Source organism: Malassezia japonica, chromosome 2 (genome assembly GCF_029542785.1).
Source record: "Malassezia japonica chromosome 2, complete sequence".
Taxonomy (NCBI): Eukaryota; Fungi; Basidiomycota; class Malasseziomycetes; order Malasseziales; family Malasseziaceae; genus Malassezia; species Malassezia japonica.
In genome coordinates this window covers 273,733-296,750 of record NC_083371.1, presented here as the reverse complement: position 1 = coordinate 296,750, position 23,018 = coordinate 273,733, and the positions used below count along the sequence as shown (strand labels likewise).

Sequence of the window (23,018 nt, the reverse complement as noted above, 5' to 3'; positions counted from 1 at the left end):
CCCATGCACTCCTGTGGGGGGCGGAAAGGCTCTTAATTTCCCTCGGTGATGGCGAGCGGGCAGCAGCCGCTCCGTTCGCGGCGCTATGGGACGCTGATCGACCCGGCAGATGCTCGGCCAGTAGAGGTCCAGCATGCTCTAGACGGACTCGGCAGCTCGGCCGCGCCGCCGCCGCCGGGCGCCATGGAGGACGTGCAGCCGAAACGCTCCCTCTTCTCCGCGATGGACGAGCGCTCGATGCGCCGCCGTTCCATGGGCATGCTCGGCCAGACGGGCTCGTGGGCAAATGTGGATGACGACGAGGAGTACGAGGAGGCGCCGGCCGTGCGCACCCTCTTCTCCACCGCAGACGATACACACGCAAACGCGCCGGGCATGGCCAATGCTCAGTCCGCCCTCGGCCGCTCACGCTCGTTCTTGGACGCGTACCGCAGCAGCGAGGCGCGTCCGTGGCTCGACGAGGACGAGGACGAGGCGCCGATCCGCGGGCCGGCGCCATCCGCCCTGCGCACGACCTTGGCCGAGGTCGAGGACGAGGACGCTCCGGCTGCACCACGCCTGCGCACAGCGCTCAGCGCGGGCGGCGAGGTGCCCAGCAGCGCGGCACCGGTACAGACCGACGGAAGCGTGCCGATCGCCGCTGCGACCGCAGCAGCCCTCGCCAAGCTGACCAAGGAGGAGGCGCCGACAAAGAAAAAGAAAAAGTCGACGTCCGAAGTGGTCGTCAACGAAAACGGCGAGGTTGTCAAGAAGAAGAAGAAGAAGGACAAGGAAAAGGACGGCAAGACCAAGGAAAAAGACCCGGCACGCCGCAAGAAGCGCGCCTCGACACGCGTCAAGGACGAGGCGGGAGAACCCATCGCCCAGCCCGCCGAAGAGTGGATGGACGAGGGAGCGCCGACGACGTACCTCGACTCGGTGCGTGCCGCGCCGCCTCCAGAGCAGGGCACCGAGATGCTGTCGGTGCCGCTCGCCGAGCCGGGCGCCGCGCTCGCGCCCCCGATTGGGGCGCCGCTCGAGCCGCCTTTGATGCCGCTCGAGCCGCCTGCTCCGGTGGTGGCCGAGCCGGTGCCTCCGCCGATGCCGACAATTGTCTCGCCGAGCGTACAGGCCGCGCGTGCGCCGCCGATGGCGCCGGTGCAACCGTCACCAATTGTTCCCGTGCAGGCGTCGCCGGCCCCTGCAGTGCCGCGCACGTCGCCCGGGCGCCTCGTCCCGCTCGCCGAGCCGGTCGAGTCGCAGGCCGCGCCGATCGCCGAGCAGTGGCGCCGGCGCGAGCGCGACCCGGATGCGATGTCGATCATGTCGGTGTCGACCTACCGTGCGCCGACGATCGATGCACGCCGCGAGGCGCAGATGGACGAATACACCGCGAACGAGACGAGCCGCATGCACGTCTTTAACCACAATGCGTCGCGCCTGGTGATTAATATGTTTATTCTGTACCGCGGCGCATTTGTCATGCTGCGCCAGCTGTGGCGCTGGGAGCGCCCGTGGGTCACGGGCTCCGTCGCTTCGTTCTACCTGGTCGTGTGGTGGCGTGGCGACTTGCTCGCCATCTTTTTCCTGCTCACGTTCCTGTACATCGCGACGTTCCGCTGGCTGCACCTGCCCGCGGAAGAGACACTTATCCCGGACGAGAACGAGCCGAGTGTTTCGCGCGCACCGGGCCTCAAGCGCACGCTGTCGAACAAGTCGATGATGAAGCGGACGCACCGCCTCGACTTGGCCGCGACGCAGCCGCTGACGGTGGCCTCCTCGGCGCTCTTCCAGCAAGTCGGCGACCAGGTGCTTGTGTACACGCACAGCTTTGCGGACGTGCACGAGCGCATGAAGAACCTCGCCATGTGGCGCAACCCCATTGCGACGCTGCGCTACCTCGGCTGGCTCTTGCTCATGGTGCTGCTCAGCGCGCACGTCACGACGTGGATGATGGTCAAGCTGCCGGGCGCACTTGTGTTCCTGTGCGTCTTTATTGTCGCGCCGATGCTCGAGTACGGGTACTGGACCAAGTTCTGGGACATGCTCAACGACCTCCCGTCGACGCGCAGCGAGCCGACGGGGGCCTACGTCAGCTCCTCGCGCACGGTCCTCGACAATGTCCTCGCGGGCGTGCCCACAGACGAGGAGTACCTGCAGCAAAAGCTCAGCCAGACGCGCTGGGAGGTCGAGCGCGAGCAGCGCCGCCGCGGCGAGTTTGTCGAGATCGCGCCGAACCGCATCGTCGAGGAGGAGTCTGCCGAGATGCCGTCGGGACGCGTCCGCCGCCGCAGGGAGACGCGCACGAGCAAGCCGTCGCGCCGCGTGCTGCAGCGCTGGCAGGATGCGTCGGACGACGTCGTCGAGCCGCGCCAGGAGCGCAGGTCCTCGCGCATGCTCCGGCCGCAGGCCGACACATCGGGCGTGTTTTCCGACGTGTCGCAGCCCGAGATGGAGCAGGTGCGCGAGATCGAAGAGGTGCAGCAGGTGCCGGAGATGGTGTCGCGCAGGGGGTACACGCCGCTGGAGACGAAGCGCAGCAGCGTTGTGCAGCCCGTGCAGCAGCCGATCCAGCAAGTGCAGCAGCCGGTTCAACCGATCCAGCCGTTGCAGCAGCCGATGCAGGTGCAGCAGCCGATGCAGCCGGCCATGCTACCGGCGCAGGTTGCCCAGCCCCAGCAGCTGCCTCTGCAACCCCAGGGACCCTTTCAAGCCCCATTCCAGCAGTCGTCCATGTACCAGCCGCAGCAGGCGTACCAGCCTCCGGCACCCCAGTACCAGCCGCAGGTGAACCCCTTCCTGACGCAGCAGGAGCCGGTCCCGACGCAGGCCCCTGCGCCCCAGCCGGACACTTCGCGGTCGGTCCCTTCGCACGCGTTCAGCGGCGGTGCACCGCTGCAGCCCAGCGCGCCGGTGCAGAGCACGCCGCTCGTGCCCTCGGAGCCGTTTGCACAGGACACTGCGCCGGCCCCACAGCATGATCCGACGTGGCATGCCGAGGTCGAGAGCATCACGTCCGAGTACGACATGGACGACGACGAGGAGGACGAGGAAAGCGAGCCCGAGCAGCGCACGGTTGCCGAGCGTGCACTCTCGGCACTCGGCTTCGGCCTTCCGCAGCAGGAGCCCAAGCCCAAGGCGCCCGAGCCGCAGCCCGAGCCGCAGCCCGAGCTCCTGCCTGCATGGGAAGCGAAGCCGCCGGGCCTGAATGTCGCGCCGGCCCCGCCGCTCTTCCAGGTTCCTCTGAACGAGTCCAGTAACGAGCTCACGCCCGAGGCCCACGTTCGTGAGACGCCCGTCTCTGCGCCTGTGCCCCCGGTCGCTGTCGCGCCGCAGCCCGAGCTTGTGCCGGCCCCGGTGCCTGCCCCTGCACCCGCCCCGGCGCCGATCGAGCGCGAGCCTGTGCCGTCGCCCCATGCGGCGCCCGCGCCGGTGCCTGCCGTCACGACGCCGGTGCCTGCTGCGGCGCCCGCGCCGAGTGGCCCGCCTTCGTTCATCGCTGCGACGTCGGACACGCTGCAAGAGCAGCTGGACCGCCGCCGCCGTGCGAAGCAGGTGCAGCAAGACACGCTGAGCCACGCGACCGTCCCTCGCCAGCCGTCATACGCCTCGCTGAGTCTGTCGCAGGACGGCGTGGCAATGTCGCCTGCGGTGTCTGTGGAAGCGGTGCATTCGCGGCAGCTGCGCCCCGATATGACGTCCCCCCGTGGCTCGCCGCAGCGTATCCGCTGGGTGGACGAGCAGGATGGCCAAGGCAGTACGTATCTCTTACTAACGCAGTCTATCTTGCTGTGCACCGCAAGCGTGTGGGCCACCTGATTGTGCTGCCGAAGCGCATCGTATTCCAGCTGACCTTTTCGACGATCAAGCCGCTCACGGCCCCTCAGGGCATGACGGAGACGGATGTCTCGCGGCTGACCAAGGTCGTTGACGGTCGCTCGTACTACCCCATTATTGCCCCCTCCGCGATTCAGGAGATGGTGCGCCCCGAGATGAACAAGCAAGGCACTGCGCCTTTCGAGCCGTACTCGGTGCTGGCGTCGATGATTCCCGAGCCGAACAAGGTCATGTTTGACGTTCCCCTCGACCGCGTCTCAGGTATCAAAAAGACGCGCAAGAACACCCCGGCGCTCGACCGCTGCCCCGAAGGCCTCGAGATCGTGCTCGGCGAGGGCGAAAAGAGCCTGACGCTGCCTGCGGTCATCGAGCGCGACCGCGCGTTCCAACGTGTCTTGTCGCTGGACCCGAACAAGTGGCCTGCATAGCTACCCTAGTCCGAACCCTGTACTATGCTGCAGTGCCACCCGCACCTTGTCCTCCAACACCGCGCGCGAGGGGTATACGGGGAGAAATAGCGTCGAGGTGCACGTACTGCTCCACGGCACGCGCTCGGTCGCCGCGCCGAGTGCCGCATAGGGGTCGTCTACGTGCTGGATACGCAGACCGATGCACGCCGCGCCCATCGCCGGCACACGGGGGCTGCCCGTGATGAATCCGAGCAGCGCGTGCTGCGACGGCGCGTCGAGCGCGCGCCACACGTCCCAGAACGCATCGAGATTCTCGTGCGCGGCCGAGGGACCGTGTGTGGCTTTTGGAGGGAAGCCGACGTGCGCAGTACTCGCCCGCAATGCGCTCACATCCAGCAAGTGCTCGTCGCGGCCACGCAGCAGCGTCTCGAGCTCCGCAGGGAGAAAGAGCGCAAGGGGCGTCCGCGCAAGGCGCGCGCCGGGAGGCGCACAGATCTGCGCAAAGCCACGCGCAAGTGCGCCGAGCGGCGCATCGATCGCGTCGTGCAGCATCCACTCGGCGATGCGCGTGGCGTACGCCTCGCGATTCGCGGCCGTGACGCTCTGCGCGTCGCCGCCAGGCGCAAGCTCGTACAGCCGGTCAGCATAGTGCACGGACCATGTCATGCCCATCGCGTCCTCGACCGAGGTATGCGCATCCTCGTAGCGCAGCAGCTGCTCGAGTCCGGACGCCAGCTGAGGGTGCACGGCACGCAGCGCGTCGAGCGTACACGCTGGGGGCGCATGGTGCACTACGCGGTGCAGCAGTGACGCATACATGCGCTCGGGGAAGCGCAGCGGAAGCGTCACTTGGTGCAGCAGTGCGAGGCCCAGTACCATGCCAAGCAGTTCGTAGAGAGGCAGTGTATCCGATTCGCCCAGCGGTTTGGGGGCAAACCACAGCACGCCATGCAGCGGTGCCTCGTTGATATCGCAAAAGAGGCCGCGCGTGGGGTGGCATAGCTCTTCGCACAGCAGGAGCAGGTACTCTTTTCGCAAGCCGCCCGCATCCTGCGCAATCTCGTCGACAAAGGTGATTTTGAGCGGGCGATGCAGCTCCAGTGCATCGAGGCCTAGTAGGCCCATGGAATCTTCGACAAGGTAGTCGCGGCGCACCTGCAAAGCAAGCGTGCCTTGGTCGCCCACTGGCGCGCGGGGCGTGCTGTGCATGCCGCTGGCCGTTTGGAGTCCGTCGGCAATCGCATGGCGCGTCGATGTCTGGGGATACATCCACGCGTACGTGGATGCCTGTCGCAAGGCCTGCTGCGACTCCCATGCAATGACTTGCACCTTGGTGCCGAGACTCAGGACATAGGGGTGGTCCATAAGTGGGTATATGCCCTGTTCGGATGCCGGTGCATTGACCCATCCGACGTACTCGTCGAGACCAAACGGAAGCTCGGTCGCGACCGCATAAAAGGTATGAATACCGCACTGCGCCGCAGCGGGACGGGCACGGTTCGCCTTCCACAGATGTTCTAATGCGCCGAGCAGGGCAAGGAGCGTCTCGTCGTTATTGTACGATGGCGCTTGTGCGGCACGCTGCGACGCACCGCTCGGTGTGTGTTGCGCGAGGCGCCAGCTCAGTGCCGAGCTGGTGCGCGATGCGAGCGATGCAAGGCGGTCCGTCGGCATGGACGCGACGCGCTCCGACCGCTGCTTCCATGCACGGCGATCGACCGAGCGAGCGATACGCGCAATGCGCTGGGGATCCTCGTCGCAAGCATCCATCGCCAACAACGCGCAGTCCGTCACGGCAATGGGCTGGTGGGTATAGCGTGACTCGTACACAGCCACGGCCTCTTCCTTGTCTGCCTGGCGCTGCGCCGCCTCGAGGTGCAGGGCGGCGGTATCGAGTGCCCCATAGACAATGTCACGTAGGCGCGTGCGCGCAAGCACCGGAAGACTAGCGTCGGCGAGCCACATGCGAAGCAGCGCAAGGGGTGCATCATCGTACACTGCGCCACGGATGCAGAGGCGGTAGAGCATGACGGGCGAGGCAAGTGACACTTCGACGAGCTGAAATAGCGGCACAAACGCATCGAGTGGCTCACTGTGCCGCTCGAGGGCGTCGGCGCGGTACGCACGCACGCATGCATCCATGCACGTATGCAGCGTCCTGACATCTGTGCCGTCCTTGAGCTCGCCTGGATCGTGCGTGGTAAATGTGTCCTGTTGCGGCTCGTCGAGGGCATCGCCGTATACTTCGTGCCCTGCCACGGCCGCAACGGGGTCGGCCGGTGCGGCAAAGAGCGAGGCCCATGCGCCGAGCGCCGACGTGCCTCGTGTCTTGTCGCGGACGACGAGGCTCGCCATACTTGCACCTCGCTCCTCCTCCTCGAGCGGCACGCCGGTCGAGACAGGCACGCGCTCGACCTCGTCACGAAAAACGACGTCGCGCGCGACGCGCCCCGTGCGGCGCCACTGCGTCGCGCGCTGGTTTAGTTCGTCGATGCGGGGTCGGTACGGATTCGGATCGTCCTGTGTGGCGTAAGCGGCGGACGACCGTGCAGCCGCGCGTGTGCGCCGAGTCGACGGCACCTGCTGTGCGGCCCCTAGATCAGGAAACGCCGACGGCGCCGGCCCTGCGCTCTCGCGCTTTGGTCCTGGGCTCCGTAGGCCCCATGCGTTGGGTGGCATGCGTGGAGAAATGGCCGAATCTTCCCATCCGACGTATTTCTCCACTTCCAGCTGCGATGGCCAACGTCCTGGCGCTGCCGGTGGACTACACGCCGAGCCACGCCTCCTCGTCGCTCTTTTCGAGTGTGCGGCAGCGAAGACTGCCTACGGAAGACGACTGGCAGCATAATGAGTTTTCTTTTGAGCCGTTTGTGAAGCGCGAGCTCAAGATCCGCCTCGATACCGAAGACGAAGTCTGTCCGCGGTACGCAAAAGGGCGCTGCGATTTGCAAAGCCGGTGCCCCCTGCGCCACGTCGTGACGCCCTCACCCGCAGTGCCTGCGCTCGGGCGCGATGCGATGCGGCGGACGGTGTGCAAGCACTGGCTGCGTGGACTGTGCAAAAAAGGCGATGCGTGCGACTACCTGCACGAGTACGACCTGCGGCGCATGGCCGAGTGCCGCCTCTTTGCGACGTATGGCTTCTGCAACTCGGGCGACGAGTGCCTCTATGTGCATATTGACCCCAGCGTCAAGCGGCGCGAGTGCGAGCTGTACAAGCGCGGTTTCTGCCCCCGGGGCCCCGAGTGCCCCAAGAAGCACATGCGGCAGGTCGCCTGCCCGTACTACCTCGCCGGTTTCTGCCCCCTCGGCCCCGACTGCAATATGGGACAGTACGTTGCTCTACTTACCCAGTGTGAAAGCCATGATTCCCTCGCCCGAGTCGCGAGCGACCACGCCGCTGCTCACGCACCGCCCCCTGTCGATTATGGAGGCCTTTGGCACGGGCCCCGGCATCCACGAGCTGCCGACGGACCCCCGCACGGGCCGTGCGGTGGTGCCCGAGTCCGACTGGGCTGCCGCCGAAGAGCTGCGCAAGACACCGATGGCCGCGGCGCCGCGCGATCCCCGCCGGCGCGAGCTGAACGACGTGCTGTGCTACAAGTGTGGTGAGTACGGTCACTTTGCGAATGCTTGTGTCAACCCCGGCCGCCCCGGTGGGCGCGGCGGCATGGACCGTGGGGGCCGTTGGCGGTAGTATGTACTATGACTAGATTTTGGCGAGCTTGCCGCTCACGTCGATCTTGGTGTGCGTGCTGAAAGCAGTGCGCACCTTGCGGTCGCTAGACTTGTCGCCGCTCAGCTCCCAGATCTCGGTCTCGAGCAGGGCGACGCTCTTGCCGACCGACATGCCCTTCACCGCGACCTCGATCCAGGAGCCGAGGCGCGTGGGCGCGAGGTAGTTGACCGTGAGCGTCTGCGACATGCCAAACGTGATCCACGGCTGCCCCACATCGCCGGTCGAGTACAGGGGAATAATGAAGGACGAAAGCGTGTCGATGATCGAGGCCGCACATCCGCCGTGCATCGTGCCGAACTGGTTCGTCATACGCGGCTGCACCTTCATACGGAAGCGGATGTCGGTCGTCTCTGCGCGCTTCGGGCGCTCGTTCGCAGCGCGGTCGCCCGAGCCCGCCACGACGCCGTTGCGGTCGGCATACGTCAACTCACAGTCCGAGTCTTCGATCGAGAAGAACGACCAGCCGTCCTTGCTCTCGAACGTGTCCTTCAGGACCATCTTGATGATGTTCACCGCATCGTCCACCGGCTGCAATTGAACCGGCATCTTGGCAAAAGCTTAGTCACTCACACGCTGCCGAACGGCGATAACGAGCATGTGGAGGTCTTCCAAGCCGGCGGCTGGCGCGGCGTCGGTCGCCGCGTGCTGCTCCTGCTCGCGCGCAACGTGGTAGGCCGTGGCCGCTGCGTCGCGTGCAGAAGGGTCATTGGCGTGCTGCGCGAGGCGGGCCTCGAGGTACAGGCACGCGGCGCGCTCGTTGTAGTTTTCCGTAGCGAAAAAGTCTGTGTGAGCAGAAGGGCGTACCTTGCTGGGCGCGTGCGAGCCACGTACGTGCGCCTTGGATATCCTGTGTGGCCAGCAAGCATTTGGCGTACACGCACATGGAGTACGCACGGCGCTCGGCGTTGGCGTCCGCGAGTGCCTGGGGGAGGATCTCGGAGAGCGTCGCGAGCGCCTGTTCCGGCAGCTGCAGCGAGGTCGTCATGATCTCGGCGAGGCACGCGAGGCCGCTGCGCTGCAACGGGTACAGGTTCTGCTTCTCGGCGGAGGCGATCGCCTGCATCAGGCGGTCGAGGCTCTGGTAGGGCTGCTGTGCGGCAATCACGTCTTTCGCTTCGTCAAGTATACGCTGCGTCGGCGGCGCGACCTGGGCGTCAGCATCCAGGCCGGGGCACAGCTCTGCGAGGCGCCGCAGCGACGCAGTGTGTCGCTGCCGCCGCGCACGCATATACGCTATGCGCCAGAGACTCTGCTGCCACTCGTCGAGCTGCGCATGATCCGCAACGAGGCGCACGACACGCGGCGCAACGAGCTCACACACGGCCGCGTCGTACGCGCCGCGCTCCGCAAGTGCGTACGCGCGCGTGGCGGCGGTGCGCAGGCGCATCGCAGGCCAGCTGCGCGGCGCACTTTCCTCGAGGCGCGCGACGTGCGCGGTGTACGCCTCGGCGAGCGCAGGTATACCGAGACGTAGCCATGTCTGCGCAAGCACCGCCGAGGCGCACGCTGCGCTGCGCTCAATGCTCGGCCGTGGCTCCCAATCCGGCCCCGGCGCGTGTTTGTCGGAGGACCGCGAAGCCCACGTCGCATTGGCCAGCGACTGGATGATCGCGAGGAGCGGCTTGCCGTGCTCCGCGTCGCGGTCCGCTTTCCATAGCGCAAGCGGAGAATAGGCGCCGCACGCGAGCTGCGTGTCCGTGTCGCGCCGCGTGAGGAGCCACGCGTGCTCCTTCCCCGGCTCGGGGTCGAGGTACGCCAGCTGCTGCAGCAGGTCGTCGCAGGCGCGCATGCACTCTGTGTCGCCGACGGTACGCGCGAGGAGGATCGCTTCGTCGAGCGTCGTGCGGGCGGCGGGGTATCCTTTTGTGTGAATGTGAAACTGGGCAAGGTTGAGCAGGGCGTGCTGGTGCAGCTCCTGCTCGCACCCTGGGATCGTCAGGTCAAAGAATGCGTGGAGCTCGTTCTTGGCTGCAGCATAGTCGCCTTTCCGTGCGCTCGTGCGCCACTGCAGAAACGCGCGCGCCTGGTTGTGCTGCCGCCATTCGTCGGCGAGTCCGTGCGCGTCGCCGTCGCGCCATGCGGCACACATCGACGCGAGCTGCAGCCGCTCCAGGTCGAGGAGCATCTCGAATGCGAGACGCGCGCGGCGCACATACAAGCCGAGGTACGAGCGGCGGTCCAGGAGCTGGGTATGCGACTGGTCTGCGTCCTCTGGCACGAGGCATAAGCACTCGGGGATCTTGCTGTGAAAGAGCTCGGCGAGCCCATCGACGTTCCAAAGCAGCGCAAACCACTGGTCGAGATACGTCTGTACGCCGGTCAGCGTCTCGGGGTACGCTCCAAGCGCGCGGCGCAGGCGCGCGTGGAGTGCCGCGAGCGACGGCGGCGCGTCGTCGAGCGACTCGACCGCGCGTGCGAGGAACAGGAGCAGCACGCACTGCGCCCTGCTCTCCCCCTCCGGCGCCCCTGCCTGGCAGAAGTAGGTGATGAGAACCAGCAGCGCGACGTGGCTCCCGTCGAGCGCCTGCTGACTCCCAAACTGGATCATAGTGGAGGTTCCTTCGGATGATGACGGCGCTGCCCCGACGCCTGTTGCTTGTGCGGCACGGCGAGACGAACGAGAATGTGCAGGGTAGGTAATGTTGCTGACGCAGGTATAATCCAAGGACAGCTGGACACGGCGCTGAACGAGCTCGGCCTGCGCCAGGCGGAGCTGACCGGCGCCGCGCTCAAAGACGAGCCGATTGCGCGGATCGTGAGCAGCCCTCTGCAGCGCGCGTACAACGTACGTCTATCTGCTAAACCAGACCGCCGCGGCGATTGCCAAGCACCACCCCGCGCTGCGTATTGAAAACGACCCCCGGATCATGGAGCGCCAGTTTGGCGTGCTCCAAGGCAAGGTCTACCACGGCCCGCGGGAGAAGCCGGCCGACACGGAAGGCATGGAGAGCACGAAAGAGTAAGTTTTATCGCTGATGCAGCTTAATGGCGCGCCTAAGCGCCTTCTTCCGCGACCTCAAGACGTCCGTCGCGAGCACGCCCGGCACGACGGTGCTCGTGAGCCACGGCGGTGCGCTGAGCTCGCTCGTGAACCTTGTGATGCTTGCCGAGGGCCACGTCGTGTGTGCGCCGTCGATTGAGCCGTCGCGTTTCTGGAACTGCAGCATCTCCGAGATCCTCTTTGAGCGCGACCCGCCGACGATCGTGCGATGGGCGGACATTGCGCACCTCGACGCGTCGCGCAAGCTGGCCAACGTAGACGAAGCGATCTAACTATTTACACTAATTCGCACTCATCGATGCACGGCGCAGCGCCAGAGGCACGCTGCGCTGCCGATTCAAGATGGTCTGGAACGCACTCAGCCACTTGATTTCTTCCTCTTCCGTCGGCGCACATACGACAAAGGTGCGGCTCGGCGTCACGATCTTGAAGCAGTGCTCCTTGCGTGGCCGCACCTCGTGCGCATTCTCCGGGCTGCGCGACTCGAGCGCGGTGTGGAACGGCGCGCCAGAGAGATTCAGGAGGTTGAAGGCGACGGGGCCGCTCTGCGACGCGTCGCACTCCATCACGTCGAGGATCGCCGCCATGGGCAGCCTGCGGTGCACTCGTGTATCCATGTGGCTCCGCGCATAGAATAACGCATGTTGCGTAAGGACGAACCAGCGCTTGCGCCAGTGCTTGCGGTGGCTGCTTTGCTTCATTAGGTAGCCCTGCGCAATCACGCGGTCCGTATCTTCCCGCGCCGGCGGCGCGGCAGGCTGCGGCAGCGGCGCCGCCTGGTCGTGCTCCTCGTCGAGCTCTAGCTCCTCGTCCTCGGACGAAGACAACATCGCGGGCGCCGTCGGCTGCTGCAGGAAGCGCGACGGGCCGGCCGGCCGGCTCTCTTCGTCGCCACTGCTGGGGTATACACGTGTCGGCATGTCGTCGTCGCGCCACCGCACGCCTTCGCGGCCACGCAATTCGCCGCTTGCGCTCGGAGGCATGTGCGTCGAAACCGGCGACGAGCTGAGCATCGCCGTGTCGATCGGTGTCGGCATCTCGTCACACACCTGCAGGATGCTGATCGGCGGCGCGGTCGACGAGCGCGTGCCGATCGTGACTGGCGCAGAGCCTTCGCGCGTGGAACTCGTGGCCGGCGCCGTCTCGGTGCGTAGCGCACGGCGCGCATCCGTGCGGAGGTGCACGGCGCCGACCTGCTGGGCGAGGTCCCCGACCGTGTCCTGGTGCAGTGCGCGGATATGGTTCACCGCGTCGATCCACGCATAGGTCTCTTGCAGGTTCGTCGAGCGGATGTACATGGTGCGATCCGGCGTCACAATGCCGACGGTGAGCCCGACGCGCTTAAAGTCGACCGGGACCACTGCGCGAATTTCGCTCGCATTGATAACCTTGAGAAGGCGATATTCCTGTATAAGCCATGCAACGTACCCTCTCGTTCTTGTAAAACGCGAGGCGCGAGGCACGCAAAACAACCCAGCGCTTTTTCCAGGTCTTGCGCTTATCACCCCGCTTGAGCAAGTAGCCCGAGCGAATAATGACCTCGTTCAAGAGCTCAGGTGCAGTCTGATCTGCAAATCCACACTCGTCCTCATCCTCGTCCACCTCGTCGCCGTCATTCGCCTCGGTCTCGTTCGCGGCGAGATCCGCGTCTGGCTCGAGCGCGTCCGGCATCGATGCGGGGTAGGTCGCCGCAATCCCCGGGCGGGGGTCGGGCCGAAGCAAAGGGTTGCCTAAGGAAGGCTCCACCAGTATGGCCATAGTGGGTGTGTTGCACCCCGAAGATCGCTAATGAATTCTTTTCACTCGGTGTTGGAATGGGCGTGTGTGGCGTCCCCGGAACTAAAAGTGGGGGCCTGTGTCGCGGCGCCGCCCGCAGCAACAGCGTTTGTAAACGTCACGTGCAGCGATGCCCGTTCGTCGGGGGCAGCTCCTCGGCGTCTCTTTGTCATGTTTGGGCGCGTGAATCCGATTGCGTCTGTGCGCACGCTCGCGCAGCGCCCTGCCGCGCTTCGTGCGGGTGCGATGCAGCGCCGCTACGCGGGTGGTCAGCCTAGCTACAACGAGCCGACGGGTACGTGACTAGACTAACGCAGGATACCTCTTTGGCGAAAAGGTAGGCCTCCTGACTAACCCAGCCTCCTGCACCGGGCCACAAGCGCGAAAAGGCTGCCTGGGAGCCGATCTGGTACTACGGTTTCTACGGCGGCATGGCGGCGTTTGCCGTCCTGCTATACTACAAGCCCGACCGCAGCGTCCGGCAGCTCGCGCCGGAGGCCGAGAAGCGCCTCGACGAGTCGGGCGCCGCGTGGCGCTACAAGCCCTCGCCGAACTCGGGCTACCCGAACGGTGTTCCCAAGTAGAGGAAAATCTACTTACTACTCTACATCTGCGATGCTCATCTTCATCTGTAGCAACGTAATCTGCGTCAGCACTAGTACGTACTGCGGGGCACGCTTTTCGCACATGCGTGTCGACCGCCTGCTCGGCTGCGTGCGCCTCGGTAAGGCGCACATGCGGCGAAAAGTGCAGCGTGGCATGCGCCACGACAAAGGGGCCGCTGCTCACCGCCGCAAGGCCTGTCCATGCACAGTCCAGACGCTGCGCCGCCTGGACGTCGGCCACGGCGCTGTCCAGCGCGCGCGCAATAGCCGCATAGGTCTCGTCCGGCACGCTCCGGTCACAGAGCTGCTGCAACGCGGAAAAGAGCAGCGTCCAGGCTTGGTAGCCATAGACGAGCGCCAGACACAGGCCACCCAGGGGGTCGAGCACGGGGGACCCTAGCCAGGATCCGGCAATCGCAAAAAACGAGCCGAGCGAGCCAAGGACCTCCATGCGGTGGTGATACGCACTCGCCTCGAGCACGGAGCTGCGCGTCTCTTGCGCTTTTCGTAAGGTATAGTGGTACAGGGCCTCTTTGGCAATGATGCCAATCGCCGCAAAGATCAACGCGCTCGGTTCCACGCTTCCATGCGCGTGGCCATGGCCGTGGCCGTGGTCCTCCCGGAAAAGGTCGAGGAGCGGGGCCAGGGGCATCGTGCTTCTTGGCGGCGCTTGCGCCATCATCCAGCTGGGGGCGTGCCGCGCGAGCTGCGACGCGGCATGCACAATGATCCCAAGCGACGAGAAAAAGAGCATCGCACTGATGCCCACCGACCCGATCGTCTCGAGCTTGCCGTAGCCAAACGGGTATTTCCTGGTCGGCTTCTTTTGCGCTTTGTACAGGCAAAAAAGCGTAATGATATCACCAAAGGTGTCGGAAATCGCATGGCTCGCATCGGCTAGGAGCACGGCACTGTTCAGCACAATGCCTGCGCCGGCCTTCATCAAGCACAGCACGATATTCGCGACAAGGCCAAGCAGGGCGACGCGCGCTACCTGGCTCCCTTTGCCGCCAAAGATGACACGCCATTCAATCGCAGCATGACTATGTGGCTCATGATGCTTGCCATGGGAATGGAAAAAGTGGTCGTGCATTGTCACAACCGCTTCACGCCAATCCCTCGCCCATCCGGCACCCACACGGTTCTCGCTCGTCGCTTTGGATACACCTCCACATTCAAAGCGCCCCTGGCCTGACACTACGTAACCGCCGAGCGCGGGCGCGTTTGTTTTTCATCGTTATCAGGGGTATGGCCGGTCCTTGGTATATAAGATCCAGTAAAAGTCATTATACCACAAACGGTATCACAGGAACGTCTGTGGAAGATGCACATGGCACCGCCAGCAAAAGTCCCGCCTAGTACTTCAGCTGATTCACATCGACCATTTGGCCGCCAACCCGGGCAAGGCGCGGCTTGGGGACACGGTCGTCCTGCGCGGTCTCCAGACGCTCCTCTGCCGAGTTGACAGGTGTTGAAGAAAGAAGAGGAGGGTAGCCTGGCGTGCCAAGGCTCGAGCTTGCCAGCTTGAAACGCGCGCGGATTCGCTCCAACAGCTTCTGCAAATCAGGCGCGTCCTTGTCGGGCGAGTCGTTCGATGCGCCGGGCTGCTCAAGCAGCGACGAATCGTTTTGAGTCGGCATCTCGCGGATCAGAGATTCGAGATTCGACAAATGCTGCAATTGTTTTTGCGCCTTGCGGTTGCTGCGTTAGACGGGGTACGTACGAGCTGGGCTCCTGTCGGAGAATGTGCCGCCACATGCGAATCGTGCCGAGGTAGTAGCCGATCTCTTCCCAGATTTCAAACCCTTTTTCGCGTCCGAGCGTGCGTCCTTCGCGGAAGCCGTACTGCTCGCCTTGCTTCGTTCCGCGGGCAAAGCCGGCCGCATAGGAACTGGGTCAGCGAAAACGACGTACGCTTGTTCCAATCCCGTCATCGCATCCATGTCTAGTTCCACCGATGCGCTGGGCGAGCTGTGCCTACCAACGTATCAGTATCGTTCCAGCGGCACCTGTACTTACAAGCTGCCGGAAGCATCACCTTGGCGAGCACCTGCACCGTCGCCTGCACTTGGCAGGGACGCGCCGCGTGCGCCACCACGGTCAGGGTCGCTCTCGGACTCGGGCTGCGGCGACGCCACCGGCCGGTACATCGATACCGGACTGTGCCGCTGGGGTCCCAGCGCAATAAAGCTGCTCATCTCATTATTGGCACGCGCAGCAGCACCGGTGACGTCATGAGCATCGTGCCCGAAATAGCCACCGCGTTCATTCACTGCGTCCGGACGGGGAACCCCGTTGCCAAGGTGCATGCGACCCAGCTGGCCTGCAGCATCAAGAGCGGAAAATGCCTCGGGGTTGGAGTCTCTGGGCAGGAGCCGCGGGTCACTCAGGCCGGACTCTGCATGGGGACCCCGCTTGATATTCACAGGAAGGGGCATGCGCGCAGAGTCAAACAGGGGTGGGACTGCAGCAGGGGCTCCCGGCGCGGGATAAGCCATGGGGTCGATGCCTGAAACCGGCGCCTCGTACGGCTGGGGCGTGGGCCATTGCACCACGCCCGGGCTGGGGACCATGGGGTCGAGGCGCGGCGGGGCACTGTGGATCATTCCATTGGGATCACGCGCGTACTCTGCGAGCGAGGTGTTGAGCGGCGTGGGTAGTTTTGGGGCATAGCCAGACATCACCGCGGCATACGCGGCCTGCGCCTCGAGCGTGGCCTGGGGGTCGTAGAGCGAAGCCGAGCGCGGCGCAGCGTGGTTCGGCTTGTTGGGCACAAACGGCGCACTGCGCTTGGTATGCAGATTCTTTTTTGCGAGCTCCGCCTTGAGGATACATCCGCGGTCCTGGTCGACACGGAAGCCATTCAGCACTTCGCGTGCTTCGAGCGCCTCCTCGCGCGTATAAAACTTGGCGAATCCAATAATCTGCTTGTTGCGCACGTTTGCCGACTCGTGCTGGCCCTCTTTTGTCTCGTGCTCGCCCTCCTCGCCTTTGTTCGGCGGGGGAGTAGGGTGCTTGAGCATTGACGCTTCGAATCCCTTGGCAAAGAGGAACATGTTGGCAAACTCGCGATCGGTAATATCGTCCGGGAATCCGGCGATGAAGAGAGTAGAGATTTCTTGGTGGAACCGGTCGCTGTGACCTCCGTCCATCCTGCGTGGCGGCACAGGTTGCGTCGGATGGACGGCCCAGGCAGGCATCGCCTGAGGCGCCCCCTCTGCGTACGGCACCGGCGCGACCCATTTCGCACCCGTGGGCAGGTAATTGGCCTCGGTCCAGCGGGGATCGCGTGCGCCGTACATGACCTCTGCGGCCGGTGGCGGACGTGCTCCGAGACCCCAGGAGCCCATCGATACGTCTGGCGTCGGAATCCCACGGTTCTGCGGAGCACTGGGCCACGGGCGGTCCCAGGGGGCGCGGGAAGGACTCGACGTGTCGCATTCGACGAGCGATGCACTAAGCGAACGGTCCTGTGCGGCAGGGACGCCTAGTGAACTTTCAAAGGCCGCGCGCATCTGTGCCGTGTCCGCCGACGATTTGCGGGGTACATCGTTGCGGCTGCTGGGGCTCGACGAGTTGACCCAGCGAATGTCGCGCTCAGTGTGAGGGGATGGATACGTATTGTGGCGAGGACCGTTTGCCTCTGCATCGAGCTTGTCCCAAAGCTTCTTGGACGGTTGGACATCAAAGCTGACCGACTTGGGCGAGAGCGACGCCACATGGCGGGGCACTGACGCACCTTCATCCTGCGAAGCGTATGTGAGAGGAAGAGGCTCCGCGGTCTCAATGCGGTGCTGTACAAGGTTAGAAAAACTGTCCATATCATCTGGTCCGTAACCAGGCCATGCGCGTGAGTTCATGATGTAGCACAAAAGGCGTCCCTACGCAACTCGTAAGCGTTGGCAGAGAGAAAATGAGGCGATTGCAAGGAAGGAAAGATTCGAAGTCGCCGGGAACAGCGGCAGCTTGTACCCAATGTGTTGTACGGCCTTGGTCCCTCCAAGTCGAAGTGCGTCCAAGCCCTAGCCGCCTGGACGCTAGGGTCGCAAAGACAGAAACGATTCTGCCTTGAGAAAAGTACTCAAAAGAAGCTCCCACACAAAATGCAAGCGCTACGACTCTTGATATTTACCGGCTTGTCTGCGTGGTCGTGAAGAAAAGGTGTGGACCCTGGTACGTTTCACACGTAGACTGCCACGCAGCCGTTCTGGACAAATTTGAATTTGGTTACCAGGGCACCGTCATTCACATCGTGCTTACCAAGCTAAATTACTTACGTGCCGTTTTTTGCAAAGTTAGCCTAGTAGGTATTTTTAAATCGGCGCTCATGTCAAATCCCCATTGGTCCCTTCCCCGGTGTTGTGCCGTGCTGGGCCCCGGCAGAAGGGGCCAGTGCGCGGCACAGAGGTTGTGTAAAAAATAGCTCGGCCGGATTTAACGGACGAATGACAGCCACTACGCTGGCCAAACGGATGTATCTGAACCCTGCTAAAGGCCGGAAATGCCGCGCGATGCAGGAGCACGAGCGACGTGCCGCTAGGGTCATCCGCTGACGTCTATGCCCGCGATAATGAACTGCGAGTTAGTCCGACGTCGCTTGACCTACATTGAGCACCCCAGCGCCTCCCCCTGGTTTCCCCACGCGGTCTTTTTTGCCGCCAAGATAAACGTACAGCACAATGCAGTAGCCCGTGCAGATGCATGCCACAGTCGACCTCGCTAAAGCTGCACTGCCAAGCACGCTTTGCAGCGCACGCATACTCAGATGCACCTCAAAAAAGTCCTGCGGCGTTTCGTTTTGGTCCGATGGTGGTCCCTCGGCGCCTGCATGTCAGCAAGGAGCGCAGTGACGTACCTTGCACGTGAGGACGCTCGAGGCCGGTCCACGTTGCGTCGCCGACCACCTCGCTGTCGAGCACCGCCAGCTTGAACGTGCCGGCACGGTTCGCAGAGAGGCACGCCTGGTGCGACAACGGGCGCATCTGGTCGGCCACCGCACGCACCTCGGTGAGGGGAGGAAGCACGATATAGACCTAGTGGTAAGCCATAGCACGTACGTCAGGGGTAGGGCACATGGGCTCCGCGATCAAGTCCAGCTCGGAGGTGCGCAAAATCCGGATCAGGATTTCCTGTGTGACGTCGAGCCGTGATCCAGAGTGACTCGTCATGGCTATCGCGAGGCTCAGCAGCGGCTCGCCGTGGCGCTTGCCGAGGCGCAGCACGATTTCCAGCGCGCCCGAGGCCGAGCGGAAGACGCGCGCGAGCGCCTCGGTCGCGACCTCGAGTGTGATCTCATTATTTTTGTTCGACTCGACGCGGTACTCGGAAAAGAGCGAGGCCTGTGTCAGCCACACCACCTACCACCGGGACCGTCGTCCAGATCTGAATTCCGTCCCGCCCATCGGGGCATATCAGCCGAAAAGTGCTCGGCGAGAACTGCAAAAAGCATCTCGGCGACACGCCCGCGGCCGTCTCTATGGTCAGCAAGATCACCTACGTGCTAGGCCCGCCAGCAGCGCCACGTCGCTCACATTCGCACGCAGCCGCATCGCACGGACATGCACGCACGACGCGCCGAACCACGCCGGCCGAATGAATGTCCACGTGGTGCAAAAGCCGCGGAGCAGCCCCCAGGGAAGACGTATAGCGCACACCATGTCTGGCTGGGGATCGTGGCTGTAAGTACCCCCCGCCACTAACGCAGTACCGGCTCGTCGCAACCGCAGGCAGACGCAAACGCACCTGCTACCGGCACGGCTGGCAGTGGCAACAATTTTCATGCTGTGACGGATGCCTTCCCGCAGAACGCACTGAACGGTGCACTGTCCAAGTCGGACCTGAACTGGACGTGCCCTACGGGTCTTACCACCGAGACGCAGACGTGGTACTCTGTGCTGTCGGATGGTGCTTTTATCACGAGCCAGATTATCTACTCGCCGGTCGGGTACGTGGCTAGACTGACGCAGTTTGTGGAAGCCCCAGGTGCAGATGACGTTCAAGTACTTCAACCCCAAGACCGGCAAGAAGGTCTGGAAGTCGAAGAACGTCGACGAATTCATGCCCCTCGACGCCGACAAGCGCTCCTCGAAGTCGAACGCCTTCACCGTCTCGCTGCGTGATCTGGACGACGGCAGCCAGGAGTACACGATCCAGGCGAACCTCGATACGGACGTGCAGCTGACGTACACGATGAAACGCCCTGCGTCGGCCGCCGGCTGGAAGCTCGGTGAGGGCGAGCGTGGCGGCTTCTCGTACTTTGGCGAGAACGCCACGTCGCCTGTCGGCTACGTGATCCACCGCTTCTGGCCTTTTGCCAAGACCTCGGGCCTGATTGTGCTCGATGGTCAGGCGATCGAGGCGGATGGCCAGGGCATGTTTGTGCAGGCCATCCAGGGCATGCGCCCGAACTTGGTTGCGTCGCGATGGAACTTTTGCACGTTCCAGAGCACGGAACACGACGGGACCAGCGCGATGCTCATGGAGTTCACCACCACGAGCGACTACGGCATTGCGACGGCCGGCGGCGAGGGCGCTGCTGCGAAGCGCGTGCCGCAGGTCGTGACGTGCGGCTCGGTGGTCTACCAGGGCAAGCTCGCTGCGGTCGTCGCTGCGACGCGCGATGCGACTGCGCCCGAAGACGCACCGTCGCGCCAGAGCCAGACGCGCATCACGCACCTGGACAAGGCCAAGGACGAGCTGACGGGCTACCAGGCCCCGCAGGCCATCCGCTACGTCTGGGACGGCCCGGCGATCGCCGACCAGAAGCCCGTCCAGGGCGAGCTCAAGGTGACGCTCGGTGCGCCGGATGCGACCAACGGTCTGGTGGACAAAGTGGACGTCCTCGCCGAGATCCCCTACTTTGTGAAGAAGCTGGTAAACTACGTGGCGGGCACCAAGCCCTACATTTACCAGACGCTCAACCCGGCGGAGCTCTCGCTTACGCTTCCCGCGTCGGTCGCAGGCGAGGAGAAGAAGATCACTGCCAAGGGAACGGTCTTTGAGGAGCACACATTCATTAGCGAATAGGTCGGCCACTCTTGGATTACTTGGAAAAGTAGCGCACGACCTTGCCCAGGATATGCAGCAGCACCACGCTAAAGACAAAGGCGACCGACAGGACAAGCACCACGACAGGGTCGCTGGATTAGCTAGTGTACGTACACGCTCAGTCCCTTGTTGTCGTCCGTGTTCAGACGCAGCATCGTGCTCGAGCTGCCACCCGCGCCGGCAGCGCGCGCGCTGTGGGGCTTTTCGGCTTCTTTGAGGGCAGCGCGCCGCCTGCATTAGTGTGAAAACGTACCGCATCGCGCTCGAGTTACGGCTCGCGAGGGCAGCAAGCTGCGCCTGCGTAAGGGGCTGCGAAGACGACTTGGCTTCAGACTGGATTAGCAACACGACCTACCATGCCGTTCAACAGGGGAAGAGGCGCGGCCGCCCGCCACGACGCACACGGATTTGCCACGTGACACTATCGGCCGGTGCCTCTCTTTTTCGTGCGATGAAGGTGGACAAGCTGAAGGTGCGCCCTAAGAAGATTGCGGCGCAGGCGCCGTGTGCGGCAGAGTTCGCCTCGGTGCTTGCCTGCTGGGCCAGCTCGAACGATATCCGGTCGCAGTCGACGTGCCAAGAGCCGACGCGCGCGCTCCGCGAATGCATGGCTACCAGGGTACGTCTCCCTACTTACGCAGCGCCCCGCTGTCAACCGCAGCAAGCCGACGATCAACTACCATCTTGCGCGCTTCTCGAAGCGCGTGTAAAACTACGACACTATACCAATTTTCCGTCGTGGCGGCTGCATAGATTTGTAGCAACGTGCAGCAACATGCAGCATTGACTTTCCGAGTGCTAGCGTAGGGGTGAGTGCGGACGTGACGCGTGTGACGATAGCATCATGCGGACGAGAGTCGCGAGATCACGGCAAGGCGGGGGGTGCCTGCCGCGGTTATCAGCTGGGCCGATAGGATGAGTCATTCGGGAGAACACTCCACGTAGCTTCTTCAACGATGCCTAACGGATACACGGCACGCTTGGCACTGACGAACGAGGACCTGCGCGCGGCCTATGTGCTGCGCGACGAGGTATTCTGTGCCGAGCAGGGCTACAGCGCCGACCGCGAGCTCGACGCGCTCGACGACACCGCTGCGCACATGGTCCTGGTCAGCGACGAGGACCAGCATGTGCTCGGTGTGGTGCGCATCCTTGCGTACCCCTTGCCGGAAGAGGAGCCCGAGTCGTACCCCCCGACGCGCAAGGACGGCGACGACCTCCCGGGCGGCGGGCGCACCGAGGCGCAGGTCATGGAGACCTTCCAAGAGAAGCAGCAGCGCCTCGAGGAGACGTCGCAAGACTTTCTCTTGTCGGGCGGCAAGATTGGGCGTGTCGCCGTGAGCAAGGCGCTGCGTGGAAAAGGCGCAGGACGCATGCTGATGGAGGCCGCCGAGGCGTGGATCATTAAGGCGTTGGCCAGTGCGCCGTACGTCCAATCCGCCCAGAATGTCGACGCAAAGATCCAGCTGAGCGCACAGGTGATTGCCAAGCGCTTCTACGATAGCTTGGGGTACACCTCCGACGACGTGCAGTACCTCGAGGAGGGCGAGCCGCACCAGTGGTACAAGAAGGTGGTGTCGATCAAGAGGGTATAATCGTACATAGTTAACTATTGAACAGACGCGAGTGCAGTTGATCGTGCCGTGCCTGTACGATCTCGCCGAGCGGCCAGGACGTGGTTGGAAAGCCGCGCTGGGCGCGGTCCGCGTCGTCCCAGTCCCAGTCCCACGCCTCGTCCTCGACTTCCTGGACGGACGTCGCAGCGGACCGCGGCGCCGCTCGGTGCCATGCCTGCTCTCCGAGGCGCTCGCCGGCCGCGCGCTCGAGCCGCGCGAGGTGCGCGGCGACGAGCGTCCGCAGCTGAAACGCAAGGAGCTGATGCGCCATGTACGGTCCGATCGTATTCAGTCTGATCGAGCACGACATGATGTTGCGCGCCTGCAGAAACAGGTTTTGGCGCAGCGCGCGGTCCAGCGACAGACCGACGCATGCAGAAAAGACCCCGGCGCAGATTGGAAGGTGCCCTGCGAGCTCGCCGCGCTCCGCGTCCAGCGCGCGCACGCCGCTGCCTAGCCGCGCGCTGCCGCGGCGTGCATGCATGCGGAGCCGCTCGATGAGCTTATTTGCGCGCTCGTTTCCGCCTGGCATCGGCGCGCCGTACACGGCCGGCTGGGCAAAGGACTTGGAGTAGAGCGAAAGGAGCGCGATGCCCTGGATCATGGATGCGCGACGCGATACATGATTCAGCAGGAGCGTGTGGTGCTGCCAGTCGAGCCATGCCAGCGCCTGCAAGGCGCCCTCGAGGTTGCTGTCGGGCGTCCGGAGGTGGTGCTGTGCGACACGGTACGCTGCGTGGACGTACGGGAGCACGCTGCTCACGTAGTTGGTAAGTGAATGATCGACAAACGCGACGGTGCGTTCGACGAGCGCCTGCTGGTGCGGCGCGCCGCTTTTCTGATCCTTGGTGAGGAAGCCGTGTGAGTAGTACGACTCGAGTCCTGCCGACGCGATGAATCCGCCTACATCAGCCCAGACACGTACCCGTAGGAAGGTTCGAGTCCGACAGTACCCACAACAGGTAGTCCTCCGTCTCCTGCTCGGAGACGCCGGTGGCCATGGCGGCCT

At 64.0% G+C, this 23,018-nt stretch overlaps 14 protein-coding genes across 14 annotated transcripts; 7 read left to right on the top strand and 7 right to left on the bottom strand.

Annotated features, from left to right (window-relative positions):
* Positions 1-48: 48 nt before the first annotated feature.
* Positions 49-4,244, top strand: MJAP1_001287 (uncharacterized protein; the record flags this gene model as incomplete). Its single annotated transcript, XM_060265250.1, has 2 exons — positions 49-3,736; positions 3,760-4,244. The coding sequence occupies 2 exons, from the start codon at positions 49-51 to the stop codon at positions 4,242-4,244; spliced, it is 4,173 nt and encodes a 1,390-aa protein (XP_060121233.1).
* Positions 4,245-4,266: 22 nt separating this feature from the next.
* HUL4 (HECT-type E3 ubiquitin transferase) lies at positions 4,267-6,581 on the bottom strand (the record flags this gene model as incomplete). Its single annotated transcript, XM_060265249.1, has 2 exons — positions 4,267-4,271; positions 4,352-6,581. 2 exons carry the CDS (start codon positions 6,579-6,581, stop codon positions 4,267-4,269), a joined length of 2,235 nt encoding a protein of 744 aa, XP_060121232.1.
* A 380-nt stretch (positions 6,582-6,961) lies between these two features.
* YTH1 (RNA-binding component of cleavage and polyadenylation factor) lies at positions 6,962-7,922 on the top strand (the record flags this gene model as incomplete). Its single annotated transcript, XM_060265248.1, has 2 exons — positions 6,962-7,557; positions 7,580-7,922. 2 exons carry the CDS (start codon positions 6,962-6,964, stop codon positions 7,920-7,922), a joined length of 939 nt encoding a protein of 312 aa, XP_060121231.1.
* A 12-nt stretch (positions 7,923-7,934) lies between these two features.
* Positions 7,935-10,512, bottom strand: MJAP1_001284 (uncharacterized protein; the record flags this gene model as incomplete). Its single annotated transcript, XM_060265247.1, has 3 exons — positions 7,935-8,492; positions 8,535-8,746; positions 8,769-10,512. The coding sequence occupies 3 exons, from the start codon at positions 10,510-10,512 to the stop codon at positions 7,935-7,937; spliced, it is 2,514 nt and encodes an 837-aa protein (XP_060121230.1).
* A 20-nt stretch (positions 10,513-10,532) lies between these two features.
* Positions 10,533-11,237, top strand: MJAP1_001283 (phosphoglycerate mutase (2,3-diphosphoglycerate-independent); the record flags this gene model as incomplete). The annotated part of the gene is made up of 4 exons (XM_060265246.1): positions 10,533-10,596; positions 10,619-10,749; positions 10,772-10,923; positions 10,946-11,237. The coding sequence occupies 4 exons, from the start codon at positions 10,533-10,535 to the stop codon at positions 11,235-11,237; spliced, it is 639 nt and encodes a 212-aa protein (XP_060121229.1).
* Positions 11,238-11,246: 9 nt separating this feature from the next.
* Positions 11,247-12,723, bottom strand: MJAP1_001282 (uncharacterized protein; the record flags this gene model as incomplete). The annotated part of the gene is made up of 2 exons (XM_060265245.1): positions 11,247-12,371; positions 12,394-12,723. 2 exons carry the CDS (start codon positions 12,721-12,723, stop codon positions 11,247-11,249), a joined length of 1,455 nt encoding a protein of 484 aa, XP_060121228.1.
* A 189-nt stretch (positions 12,724-12,912) lies between these two features.
* MJAP1_001281 (uncharacterized protein) lies at positions 12,913-13,325 on the top strand (the record flags this gene model as incomplete). The annotated part of the gene is made up of 3 exons (XM_060265244.1): positions 12,913-13,036; positions 13,059-13,078; positions 13,101-13,325. The coding sequence occupies 3 exons, from the start codon at positions 12,913-12,915 to the stop codon at positions 13,323-13,325; spliced, it is 369 nt and encodes a 122-aa protein (XP_060121227.1).
* Positions 13,326-13,345: 20 nt separating this feature from the next.
* MJAP1_001280 (uncharacterized protein) lies at positions 13,346-17,167 on the bottom strand (the record flags this gene model as incomplete). Its single annotated transcript, XM_060265243.1, has 6 exons — positions 13,346-13,351; positions 13,408-14,389; positions 14,709-15,047; positions 15,070-15,237; positions 15,261-15,317; positions 15,366-17,167. 6 exons carry the CDS (start codon positions 17,165-17,167, stop codon positions 13,346-13,348), a joined length of 3,354 nt encoding a protein of 1,117 aa, XP_060121226.1.
* An 898-nt stretch (positions 17,168-18,065) lies between these two features.
* hus1 (Checkpoint protein hus1) lies at positions 18,066-18,895 on the bottom strand (the record flags this gene model as incomplete). Its single annotated transcript, XM_060265242.1, has 6 exons — positions 18,066-18,076; positions 18,108-18,170; positions 18,202-18,379; positions 18,404-18,685; positions 18,708-18,728; positions 18,869-18,895. The coding sequence occupies 6 exons, from the start codon at positions 18,893-18,895 to the stop codon at positions 18,066-18,068; spliced, it is 582 nt and encodes a 193-aa protein (XP_060121225.1).
* Positions 18,896-19,001: 106 nt separating this feature from the next.
* On the top strand, positions 19,002-20,372 carry SVF1 (Putative cell survival pathways protein; the record flags this gene model as incomplete). The annotated part of the gene is made up of 3 exons (XM_060265241.1): positions 19,002-19,024; positions 19,051-19,290; positions 19,313-20,372. The coding sequence occupies 3 exons, from the start codon at positions 19,002-19,004 to the stop codon at positions 20,370-20,372; spliced, it is 1,323 nt and encodes a 440-aa protein (XP_060121224.1).
* Positions 20,373-20,388: 16 nt separating this feature from the next.
* On the bottom strand, positions 20,389-20,651 carry SBH1 (Arf guanine nucleotide exchange factor sbh1; the record flags this gene model as incomplete). Its single annotated transcript, XM_060265240.1, has 3 exons — positions 20,389-20,485; positions 20,508-20,624; positions 20,647-20,651. The coding sequence occupies 3 exons, from the start codon at positions 20,649-20,651 to the stop codon at positions 20,389-20,391; spliced, it is 219 nt and encodes a 72-aa protein (XP_060121223.1).
* A 193-nt stretch (positions 20,652-20,844) lies between these two features.
* Positions 20,845-21,103, top strand: MJAP1_001276 (uncharacterized protein; the record flags this gene model as incomplete). Its single annotated transcript, XM_060265239.1, has 2 exons — positions 20,845-21,012; positions 21,035-21,103. 2 exons carry the CDS (start codon positions 20,845-20,847, stop codon positions 21,101-21,103), a joined length of 237 nt encoding a protein of 78 aa, XP_060121222.1.
* Positions 21,104-21,349: 246 nt separating this feature from the next.
* Positions 21,350-21,988, top strand: MJAP1_001275 (uncharacterized protein; the record flags this gene model as incomplete). The annotated part of the gene is made up of 1 exon (XM_060265238.1): positions 21,350-21,988. The coding sequence occupies one exon, from the start codon at positions 21,350-21,352 to the stop codon at positions 21,986-21,988; it is 639 nt and encodes a 212-aa protein (XP_060121221.1).
* Positions 21,989-21,998: 10 nt separating this feature from the next.
* MJAP1_001274 (uncharacterized protein) lies at positions 21,999-23,010 on the bottom strand (the record flags this gene model as incomplete). The annotated part of the gene is made up of 2 exons (XM_060265237.1): positions 21,999-22,912; positions 22,935-23,010. The coding sequence occupies 2 exons, from the start codon at positions 23,008-23,010 to the stop codon at positions 21,999-22,001; spliced, it is 990 nt and encodes a 329-aa protein (XP_060121220.1).
* Between the last annotated feature and the right edge of the window lie 8 nt (positions 23,011-23,018).